The sequence below is a fragment of the Aplysia californica genome, unplaced genomic scaffold (assembly GCF_000002075.1).
Source record: "Aplysia californica isolate F4 #8 unplaced genomic scaffold, AplCal3.0 scaffold00221, whole genome shotgun sequence".
Classification (NCBI taxonomy): domain Eukaryota; kingdom Metazoa; phylum Mollusca; class Gastropoda; order Aplysiida; family Aplysiidae; genus Aplysia; species Aplysia californica.
The window spans coordinates 160,792-170,060 of NW_004797491.1; the positions used below are offsets into that span (position 1 = coordinate 160,792).

Sequence of the window (9,269 nt, forward strand, 5' to 3'; positions counted from 1 at the left end):
GGGGGGTATATTTCGATAAGGATCATATTTACTTCAGCTGTTGTCCCAACTGTGGCTAATAAACTCGGCCCAGCTGTCCCTTGGAAAGCCTGGCATTGTCTGCTCCGTTTTTTCTTTGTGTACACTTCAACGTGCTGGGTGTTCTTTGGCTCTTCTCTTTTAGATCTTTTTGAAAAAGAATCCAGGTTAAAGCTTGTTCCGTGTTGGTTACTGGGTTCATGTTTATGGAGGTTGTGAAAACAATAGATCGTTTGATACTAAATTTAAGTCAGAAAACAAACAATTGATCCCAGATAAATTTCATACCCAACTCTTTTATCAAACGCTTTATTCTTATGAAACACAAGGCTGAAGGCCCCTGTAATAGCTCAGCCCAGTTTGCTAGAAATGACAGACGATGGAGTATATCTTTTTTTTTTTTTTCAAATAAATAGTATTTACGCCCACGTTGACAGAATTTACATTTTAATATTCTGGTGGCGGGATTCCGACCCAGCCTGTCAAGGCAACCCGGATCGAAAGGGATACAACATTCCAACACAAAGCCCCCTCACCGACGGGAGGTCTCCTTGCTAGTCCGACTATTTTCCTCAGCTATCAAGTCTCAGGATTCATTCCAGCCTGCGTCCTTTCTCTTTTACCAGATCCACCAGTGACTTGCTTTCTCAACTGTCTCCTGATACTGAAGGGAATTTATGATCTCATTATTTTTCTTTGCAGTAATGAGATTATAAATTCTCTTCAGGACACAGTATCTTTTTCTTTCTGATGTTTTTTCTTTGAATAACAATTGCGTTTCGGTGCGTTTTTAAATAACTATATAATGTACCCCGTGAACTACGAGAACAACGTTGTTGAAAAATAAAGTACGGCATCATGGTGAAATCAGGTACTCATCAAAATAATGACATCGGAAAAAGGGACATTTTCCGCATGTTCGGCTACTTTTGTCAACTTCTTTTTTAAAGCGCAGTGCCTTTTATGTCCATTTAAGAATACGTGGACATTTCTGAGCCAATTTTTCTGAAAAATGTTGATGAAAAGCACACTATCGTAAATTTGCGGTTTCCATGGACACTCAAGCTTCGGAAATCAAGGGTCTGAAGCCGTCTTTTTGTCGCTTATTTTTTTAAACTCTGACACCAGGCGATTCCCACTTTCTTCAATTGCAAACACATCAACTTCTATGCAAGATATATATTATATTTTTTTTCTCTCTCCCTCCCCCCCCCCCCTTTTTTCATCAAAAGAACAAGCTTTCAGGTGGAAACAATTGCTCTACATGCCAAAAAAATTGACAAGCGCCTGTTTCCACTGCGCTGCGTCACAATTTACAACGTACATCTAAGGTCACCACTCACTGAAGAGCCAACATGGGGGTAGCTATGCCGCCATGCGCCAGATATGGATGTTGAGATTTAGGGGTGGGGTAGGGGTGGGGTTTATAAAGTCTGAAGGAGACCGTTACCATTTTAGCTTTTAAGCAGACCATGACGCGATTTGAAATCGAGTGTAGATATAGTCAAAAACGTATTTATAAGAGTCTGATTTCTATTGTGTCCATCGCGTTTTGCCGATGACATCGATGGATTAGCAGGAGAAGAACAGGAGCTCGCCACACTAGTGGAGTGGAGCGGCTGGACACAACCTCAGCAGCTTACGGCATGGAGATCAGTGCCGAGAAAACCAAGCTAGAGACCAATAACACCAATTTCATCAATGCGGACATCAAAGTCAGGGGCGAGAAACTTGAAACCGTTAACAGCTTCAAATACCTTGGATCTATCGTCTCAGATGAAGGCTCAAGGCCAGAAATTCTCCCCAGAATCGCGCAAACAACAGCTGCGCTGTCAAAACTGAAGCCTATTTGGAGGGACACAAACATCACGCACAGCTAAAAAATTAGACTAATGCGCTCACTGGTCATCTCAATATTTGTATACGCCTGCGAGTCATGGACACTAACAGCAGAATTAGAGAAAAAGATTCAGACCACAGAGATGAGATGTTACCACAGACTCCTTGACATCTCGTACAAAGACCACGTTTCAAATGCTGAAGTACGAAAGAGAATCACCAACGCAATGGGGCACTATGAAGATCTACTGACCACAGTGAAGAGACGAATACTAAAATGGTATGGGCATGTCACAAGATCCACAGGACTTGCCAAAACAATCTTGCAAGGAACCGTACAAGGAAAGAGAAAAAGAGGAAGGCATAGAAGGAGAGGGGAGGGCACCATTACAGAGTGGACAGGAAAGACGATGGGTGACAATCTGAGGAGAGCAGAGGACAAAAATAGATGGCGAGAGCTGGTTTTCCAATGCAGTGGTGCCCCAACGGTTGCCCCAACCACGGGATAGAAGAAGTGAAGAAGAAGATTTCTATTGATGTCATCAAAAAAGTTGAAGCTTTTAATTCCAATAAATAGTACGTTTGGTGCACACATCTCAGTAAGCCTAATTATAATCATAGTCTTTGTCAGCGGACGTGCGCTCATATAGATCTAATCTAGTACGGGGTCCGCCCACTTCGGCTGTATCGGGTCGATCGCCCGACTCAACCGCCTGAAACTGAAAACAAACATGTTTGATTTTTAGGCGACCAAGTCGGGCGATCGGGCCGATGCAATCTGTGGTGGACATTCCATATTATGCTGTTGCAAGCACGCAAAACGCTTACCCAAACAAACAAGGACTGGCTACCTCAGTATTTTAAAGTTTTATCAGCTCAGCACCTAGTTTTGATAAATTTGATGTAAAAAATTTTGAGTCTCACAATATTTCAAGCTTTTTCAAATGCAATTATTTAAATATCTTGAAAACGACATAGAATAATCTGACGTTTTTGATAGAGCAGATAGAGCATTTGATTTCTGACCTCACGGTCTTATAAGTAACTCAAAACGGTCAAAAAATTTAAATCGTGTCCGATAGAACTTTTGTAATTCTTAGGTAGCGAACTGCCGTTCACCTATATTTTAACATTATGGATAATTTGCTTTCTATTGACAGCGATGGAGATGGAGTCAGCTGTTCGTGTGGTCGGAACTGGTGGGTGTTTCCAGATGGTTCTGGTCCTGACGACACAACTGGCCCGGGCAGCCTCCATATGGGGAATGTTCTTCCTCTTCTTCGGGATTTACGAGCCGCCATGGGTATGCGTGGAAGACTATACGTTATCCTCAAACATATCTTCTTCCATGATACATTCGCAACTCAAGCTCGAACGCCGATCCGGACGTTTTCTGGAACGCAAGTCTGGCCAATGGGAGAAGCCGGAACAGAAGTCTAACCAATGAGAGCGGATGTGACAGTGTTAGCTTTTGTGAGACAATCGCTTGTCGCTTACGCTTTTTCATTTTTCGCAGCGCCTGCCCTCCGGTGTTTCAATCACCGATTCGAAATCTTTGATTTCACGCTCACAAGATACGCGTCTTGTCTCTTAGCGGCCACCCTCTCTTACGCAGTTGACTCGGACTCGCACGGCTACTCCATTACAGTACTGGCTCCCATCGCCAAGACCAGCATGCAAGGCTTCTACCAGATCCATTACGTGACATGTTCATCTCCGAGTTATTCCCAACAGTTCTTCGGAGTCTGATTGTTGAAGTAATGATCACTTTCTCCAACATTGGCGGTATCGTCGCGCTCCTGATGATCCCGAGCACTCCAACGATGCTGCCGGATCGTTCCCTATCCTCAGTGCGAACCTTGTTCTGACTATACGCATAAACCAAATGCTCCCGGAAACTAAAGGGCTTCCTAAATAAGACGATAATTCTGCGGTGGGCTTCGAGTTAAGGGATGTATTGATGTTATTTTTATGAGAAGTGTGTGTTTGGGGAAGGGGGGTTGGGACGGAATGTGTGTACACACACTACACTACGCCATACAATGCCACACCACACCACACCACACCATAAGAAGTACGTACACTTTGCAAACGACAGTGTACCAATAGCCACAGGTGCGCCCTCTGTGATCACATAATCACACTAGATACTGACCTTTCTAAGCTTTCGTCAATCGTCAATTCAGGAGCTTTTTCCTTTTAGACATCACAGGCTGCCCTCGTGCCTTCATTACGACAACCGAAAGCTCAAGGCTCATGTTTTAGTACGTGTTCGACACTTGCAACACAATTAGGTCATATGTGCCGAAGATTAGAGGCGTTGCAAGAGAATAACAAACACAAACAGGAGGAGAAGGAGAGGCAAGGAAGATGATGACAATGACAATGACAATGACAATGACAATCTTTATTCATCTCGCAGGGAAAAATTTGTCTTGGTCGTTAACAATGGCAGTAGACGTTACAAAAGTTAGACTTAAAGGTGCACTCACGCAAACGCACAACAAGACAGGACATTATGGCAAGTAAATACATGTCTCACGGGCTGGGACAACCCGCTCCGTAACACATTCATTCTCTCTCTCTCTCTCTCTCTCTCTCTCTCTCTCTCTCTCTCTCTCTCTCTGTTTCATTTGTAGCACTGTGTGTTCAGTAACCTCACTGCAGTTGGTACGAATGAATTTCTATATCTGTCTGTTCTTGCTTTTTTGGAAATGTATCGTTTAATGCGGGTCGATAGTTGAAATTCCGATGTCAGTGGGTGGCTATGGTCACTAAGCATTATTTCCGCCTTTTTTAGAACATTTGTCTTGTGCAGATATTCAAAGTTACTTAGATCTAGGTCTCTACCAATTGTTCTTGATGCCTTTTTTATAAACTTATTTAGTTTTATAATGTGCTGCCTTCCCAGATTGCTACCATAGCAAGTGATTCCAAAATTTATCAAAGTTTCTATTGTGGTGGTGTAGAAAATCTGAAGGATGGATGGATTCAGATTGAAAGACTTTAGTTTCCTCAGAAAGTACAGCCTCTGATTTACTTTTTTAACGATATTGTTTACGTGGTTTTGCCATGTAAATTTGTTGTCTATTGTAAGGCCAAGATATTTGTATGAATCCGTGATTTCAATAGTTTCTTGTTCAATTACGAGTGGAGGGATTGTTGGTTTTTCTCTTCTAAAATCAAAAATCATTTCCTTTGTTTTTGAGAGATTCACTTTTAGAAAATTTGAGTTGCACCATTTGATGTTTGATAAATGTTTGAAAGGAAAGAAGGAGCCTATCACACCAGAGCATCCACCAACCACCCACCCAGAGATCAGACAAGCAAGCACTACTCTCAAAACCACTACTCGTGGTCTAGAGGTTAAGGTGTTCGCCTCTCATTCAATAGCCTAGGTCGTGGGTTCGAATCCGGATAGTGATGAAAAATTTTCTTCTCTAAAATTGTCTCCTTTCACCTCCATTTCTGGTCTTTAACAATGTTCTGTCGTCTGTTTCGTCTCCGCTTTCTGCCCCCACTCCTCAACTCCTTTGCCTCCTCCTCTGGGCTCCTGACATTTTCTGTAGCCCTACTACTGCTACTCATGGGCTCCTTCTTACTGCTGTCTTTCAGCCACACCCCTGATCTTATGGTAGGAACAATGGTAAGAACGATCTACACCTAGCCTTCTCGAACAAAGGCGAAAAATCTTGGAGGTCCCGTGTGCAAGTTGCGCACGTTAAAAATCCCATGATGGTCCAAAGTCGATAAGAGTAGGCTTCGGCTGTCACCCGGGTAAAGTTCAAAATTTCCTACAAACTGAAAATATGTTAGTGTGTCCCGCGCGCTCATATGACCCTATGCAGTTGCAAGCGCAGTAAAACACTTATCAAAAAACCCAAACAACAACAACAACAACAACAACAACAACAACAACAACAACAACAACAACAACAACAACAAAACAAACAAACGAATAATAAACACACAAAAAAACAAAACAACAACAACAACAACCCCTAACCCAATCCTACCACTACAGTCCCGACTGATTGCTGATTGACTATGGCCTTTGATGTAACGATGTAACTGCATCTATATCTACGAAATAAACATGCAAATAAATAGAACTTAACTCCACTTTATTGCTACCTCAGGAAAATTTGTTTCACAATGGCGTGTATAAATACACAATTTAATACATCAATTCATAAAAGCCAAAATAACACAATGTCACAAAAACAAGCAATTTACCCATTATTTTTGGTTTTCATTGTGTACGGCCCTGTTTTTTGTTCAGGGTGAATACATGTAAAAATAATAATTACATTTATACAGCGTATATCCACTCTCTACCGCATGCTCTATGCGCTTTACAACTATTATTATCCCCCAGCTGACTTAAAAACACTCAGAAACATCCTCCGCTTCCCGGGAAACATACAGCGCAAACAGTGGATTGCACGCGATCAAACACTAACAAACCGAGAAAACCTTTCGCTGTCTATAGCCAGGTACCCATTCCCTCCTGGGTGAAGTGAAAAAAATTCGTGTAAAGGGCCTTTCCCAAGAACGCATCAATCGGGTCCCTAACGGGATTTGAACATACTACCTTAGGATTGCTAGTCCGGGTTTCGTGTGTTGGTCGCCCAAGGACAAATCCCCAGTTACCACCGTCCTAAACATAGAGTCATCGAAACACACTAGACATTTTTGTGAGCCTGAGCTTACCAACCTCTCAGCCACTGTCGTCCCCAACAACTCGCTGTCTTAGAATTATAAAGTTCCACCTGACATTTTTGGCTATTTTGTGTTATTAAGGCAAAGAGGTCAGAAATCAAATGCCATATCTCATCTATCAAAATCGTAAGATTATTTCTAGTCCATATCAAGATATTTAAAGAATTGCATTTGAAAAGGCTTGACATGATGTGAAACAAAATTTTTTAACGTTAAATTTATCACAGCTTGGCACTGAGCAGATAGAACTTTGTAATTCTAGGGTAAAGCACTGCTTTGAGTGTTCTCGTTTGCTTTAATCTGTGCAGTTTTGAACCTGCCCTGAGTAGCCGCAGCCGTCTTTATTATTTTTCTTGTTTCTTTTAAAGCTATTGTTATAAAGGTGCATCCCGCTTGAAGAAGTTACATGACGCCTTTTAGTGCTACCCCTACAGTACTATAACATCTAATCTGTGTTATATCAGGTTATAAAGAGAAACCACAAAGTGCTGAAGGTCATAATAAGCAACCCGTATTGAAAGTCATAAGAAACAAGTATTGAAAGTCTTAAACAACATAATTATATTGAAAGTCATAAGCAGCAAGTATTTATTCATGTACGTTTATTGTTTTCTCAAATCAACGACATCGCCGGTAACAGCTGAGAGACCACAGAGAGGTTGTAAAGTGGAGCTCGGATTCAACGAGGTCGCCGGGCCTGACCTAAAATCTTGTTGAATCCGAGTGTTCATTATATCAAACACGAGGTTTTGCGTAGATAATTACAGGCACTGAGCAAGTAATGTATAAAGAGAAGTCACACGTAGTGCCTGAAATGCCTGCATATTATGAGCTGTGTAAAAATAGGCCGATTCGTTCAAAAGTACACGCCTGTGTCATCTCGATTGTTCTTGTAATAATGATCAGTTGCCGAGGGGAAAAAAAGACTGTGACCCGTTTGTATCTGCAACGTTCAACATCCAGACCGCTAGAGCCCCCCCCCCCCCATTCCCCGACACGCACACACAGTCACACGTGTGCAGGCCGCCCATCCGACCCCGACACACGCCAGAGTATACACGTGCGCGTGCCAACAACGCACATGTTGGTATGAAGAAATGCCGCTGATTGGTCGTATGCAATCGGCTAAACGAATAATGGTTCACTTTGCAGATACAATGGATGGTTTCCAGGAATAGATAAAGTTCGTTCTTGGAGAAAAATAAGCGAAACCACGTCGGCGGGGGCTATTCACTCTGGAAGGGACCTCTTGGAACCCGAGCTCGTTGATTCAAGTGCTCGTTGAATCCGGGTTATTTTCGAGTTCTCGTTGAATCCGAGCTTGTTGAATCCGGCCTGAATTCCACTGTAAATACATGTAGTACTATTTACTATTGCTGTAGACTAGATATCTAGACCTACAACTCTTCGTTGAGTTGCTTACATCCAGTGAAAACTTTCGCAAATATCTGGATCTTGAAAAACTGAGAGACAAGGCATACAAGTGTCGGATACCTTGATTTTATTTCCTCGTCCACATTGACGCATGGCTTTAACTTTCAGCTCATCCCATAGTTGGAACCCTACTCTTATGAAATAGAATGTTATTTATTGGTGTTTCTTTTCGCTGATTAGAAAGCAACAACTGTTAATTTGGTTTAAGGCATAACTAAGAACACATAAGTCATTTCGAGGGTAAACTCACCACTTTTGAATTTCAGTAGGCTACATTTTTTTCTCATCAAAGAAATGACAGAATTGAATACGTTTGATTTACAGCGCGTACGTTTTCTCTTCCTCTTTGCAAAGACAATAAATGTAGCTGGAAGTCGTCAAAGTATTTCCTCAGTGTATGTAAGTAATCTCTGTAAAAGCGATACAAGGAAGTGCGCTGGGGACATTTTTTGGAAAACCACCGAAGATGAGCGACAAAACCTATGCTGTCATCAACAACGACGCTAGACCTACTCCTGTTGGACCACATCTTGTGAGGGTAGTGTATGCCTGCCTGTTTAGAGAACTCAGGCCGGTAAATAGTTTTACATCTCCTGGGTGCATCAAGCAATTCTTTCTTGAACATTCCTTGGAACAAAAGCACGTCGTTTCGAAGGATAAATGTCTCTTCTTCCTTTGTAATAGTAAGGTTGTTCTTAAACCATGTCCACTCCGGTTCGTGTGGTGTATCGTTTTCCCCGTAACAATAGAACGAGTGTCTTAGCGTGAAGCTCGCAGCTCTGCGTACCTGATTTTCCTTGGCCTCTTTGTGGATGACGGCTTCCAGCAATTCCTCCCAAGACGTATGCCTAACGGGTATAAGGTATTCGTCTGTATCTATGACCACTACAAACTTAGAAATTCCCCTGTTACGATAGACGCAGTCATTTATGGCCGCGTTTTGGCTATGGTACCAGCTTCTGTCTGTGGGGAATGGAGGCCACCTGAGCACGGTGACCAGCCCCATCTGCTGGTAGTGTCTCAGTAAAGCATCCACCTTTGGCCCTACGCTCTGGTTGTAGACAAAGAAGTGTTCCGCTCCCATCAGTCGGTTGAACGCAACAGACTGCAGCAACGAGGAATAGTTGTCAAAGCGTTCGAACAATATCCCGTAGCAAACCGTGAATGTCCTTTGCCTTACCTGTAAGGACAAGGAAAGACAAAACAAAAACAAAAACAAAATCATGAAAGGGAAAAAGGGGTGGGAGGGGAAGGGA

The 9,269-nt window shown here is 42.4% G+C and overlaps 1 protein-coding gene across 1 annotated transcript in view; it reads right to left on the reverse strand.

Annotated features, from left to right (window-relative positions):
• Window positions 1-7,656: 7,656 nt before the first annotated feature.
• Window positions 7,657-9,269, reverse strand: part of LOC106011943 — a 10,910-nt gene continuing 9,297 nt past the window's right edge. Inside the window, exon 2 of the mRNA XM_013083254.2 lies at window positions 7,657-9,193. Coding sequence (XP_012938708.1) covers window positions 8,300-9,193 — 894 coding nt within the window. The 3' untranslated portion in view covers window positions 7,657-8,299. The remainder of the gene's footprint in view (window positions 9,194-9,269) is intronic.